The sequence below is a fragment of the Atta colombica genome, unplaced genomic scaffold (assembly GCF_001594045.1).
Source record: "Atta colombica isolate Treedump-2 unplaced genomic scaffold, Acol1.0 scaffold275, whole genome shotgun sequence".
Taxonomy (NCBI): domain Eukaryota; kingdom Metazoa; phylum Arthropoda; class Insecta; order Hymenoptera; family Formicidae; genus Atta; species Atta colombica.
This window is the reverse complement of record NW_017259376.1, coordinates 154,316-156,198: the sequence shown is the minus strand read 5'-3', so window position 1 is coordinate 156,198 and position 1,883 is coordinate 154,316. Positions and strand designations below refer to the sequence as shown.

The following is a 1,883-nucleotide window of genomic DNA, read 5'->3' as shown; positions in this document are numbered from 1 at the left end:
TTTAACGTTTTGATACTTAAAAAAGTGCCGAAGGTATTAAGAAAAATATATCGATAAAGTCTTGATTAAAACCCTGATAATAAAAATTCGATTCTCAATGTGAACACATCTTTTTTACAATCTTTTATTTTCGAGAAAAATAAAAGTCAAAAATAGAACAGATAAGAGTAAAAAGAAAAAAGAGAACAGATATGTTGGCTTAAAAAATAATTTAAAATGAAATCCAATTTAAAATAAAATAAAATATGATAAAATTATATATGAAACTATTACCTTCTTTTCTACATAAATTTTATTTTAAATATTTTGTTTAAATAATCAGAAATCAATACTTTTCAATCAGAACATTATTAGAGAATAAATCCTTTTATTTTTTGTTCTATTTAAATATTACATTCACATTTTATGTAAGCGTGTCAATGTACTTACATCTAAGACTGCATATTTTTTTTATAACTTTTGTGTTCATTGAAGTAATATTTTTTTCAATATCTTAATGTGTACAAAAATCAAAATTTCTTTAATCCATTACTGTTATTGATATGATTCACTGAAATTCACCGATTGATCATAGAATAAATACAAAAAAATCATTTTACATTCTTAATGATCAAATACTAAATAATTACTAAAATACATGTGATAATAACTATTTGATTATAAAATGTGATTATTCAATTTGCAAAAATAAATTTTATGTTTACTGTTCAAAGTTACTGTTTATAAGCAAGATATATTAAAAATATATAAATGTTAAAATATATTTTACATTTTGCGTAATGTCATATAACTTTATAATTAAACTTTGTTTTTTTTTTTAAGAATATTTAAGTCAAATCTATCACAATTACAAAAATTCTTCACACCAATCAGTGAGACACTGATAACAATCTGTTGACTGTTTCGCATTCGCTGAACAAGCATCTTTCATCCATTCTTGAAACAGCTCCTTATTCTTCTTTAACACTAAGTACTGTCCCAAGACCACATATGCCTATTAATAAAATAAGATACGATTAAATTAGAATTTATTTAAGAGTCACACTAAGAGTGATTTAGATACATTCAATTAAAATTATAAATGTAAAGAAATATTTACTTTATCAAAGCCTGCAGACTCTAATCTTTTTCCTAGCACCTCTCCGACACCAGCTAGTTCAGTCACAGGCTTGTCTCCCATCGGCTCAGCCACGAAGTTCCTGTGCTTCTGTGATGTAGTAGACATTTTGATCTATAAAAGCAAAAACTTTTATTTTCTTTTCTAATACGTTATTAGCTATATCAAACAAAGTGTTTAATCTATGTAACAAGAATCTATAAAAAAATTTATTACTAATTTATTGTACTGTTTTAGCATTATAACCTTAACGTAATAAACATAATAAAATCATTCAACTACAGATTCAACTGTTCGATAAGATATAAGTAATTTACGAAAGTATTTTGTATATATAAAACTCGAAGGCAAACGGCAGATAAGCTGGGAGATACAAGTGTGAACAAAATGAACACACAAAACTTAACAAATCAATAAGATAGATAAGGAACAACTACCTGCGATTGGTTTGTGAGATTGTTTCCCGATTGTTCCCAATTATGAATTGTTATCAATTATGATAGTTATGAACTGCGATCGTCGAAACGCGAAATAAATTTTGAGAATGCCAAAAAATTCAAAAATTGAACATAAATGAGCAATTCTTCCTGTTTCGTTTAGACTCTGGATGGCCTTGGTTATCACAAGTTCAATGTAATCAAAAATCGCTTGATTCTATGTCTTTGGTCCCATTCTCATTCATCGAACGCGGAACAAATATATAAGTAGAATGAAGCGCATCAATTCTTTTGATTCGATATCTTGGAGTCACAAGAGTGAACGGTTT

The 1,883-nt window shown here is 26.7% G+C and overlaps 1 protein-coding gene across 2 annotated transcripts; it reads right to left on the bottom strand.

Annotated features, from left to right (window-relative positions):
• Positions 1-347: 347 nt before the first annotated feature.
• On the bottom strand, positions 348-1,801 carry LOC108689730 (barrier-to-autointegration factor). 2 transcript variants are annotated; one of them, XM_018196638.1, is made up of 3 exons: positions 1,552-1,801; positions 1,100-1,231; positions 348-994 (listed from the first exon to the last, which is right to left on the bottom strand). In XM_018196638.1, exons 2-3 carry the CDS (start codon positions 1,223-1,225, stop codon positions 848-850), a joined length of 273 nt encoding a protein of 90 aa, XP_018052127.1. In that variant the 5' UTR covers positions 1,226-1,231; positions 1,552-1,801; the 3' UTR covers positions 348-847. The 2 variants fall into 2 exon arrangements, with proteins under 2 accessions (XP_018052127.1, XP_018052126.1); XM_018196637.1 differs by having other exon boundaries at positions 1,555-1,782.
• Positions 1,802-1,883: the final 82 nt, after the last annotated feature.

Coding starts and splice junctions, on each gene's coding strand:
- LOC108689730 (XM_018196638.1), bottom strand. CDS start 1,225: ATGTCTACTACATCACAGAAGCACAGGAACTTCGTGGCTGAGCCGATG. Junction 995..1,099: donor AGTCTGCAGGCTTTGATAAA/GTAAATATTTCT, acceptor TTTTATTAATAG/GCATATGTGGTCTTGGGACA.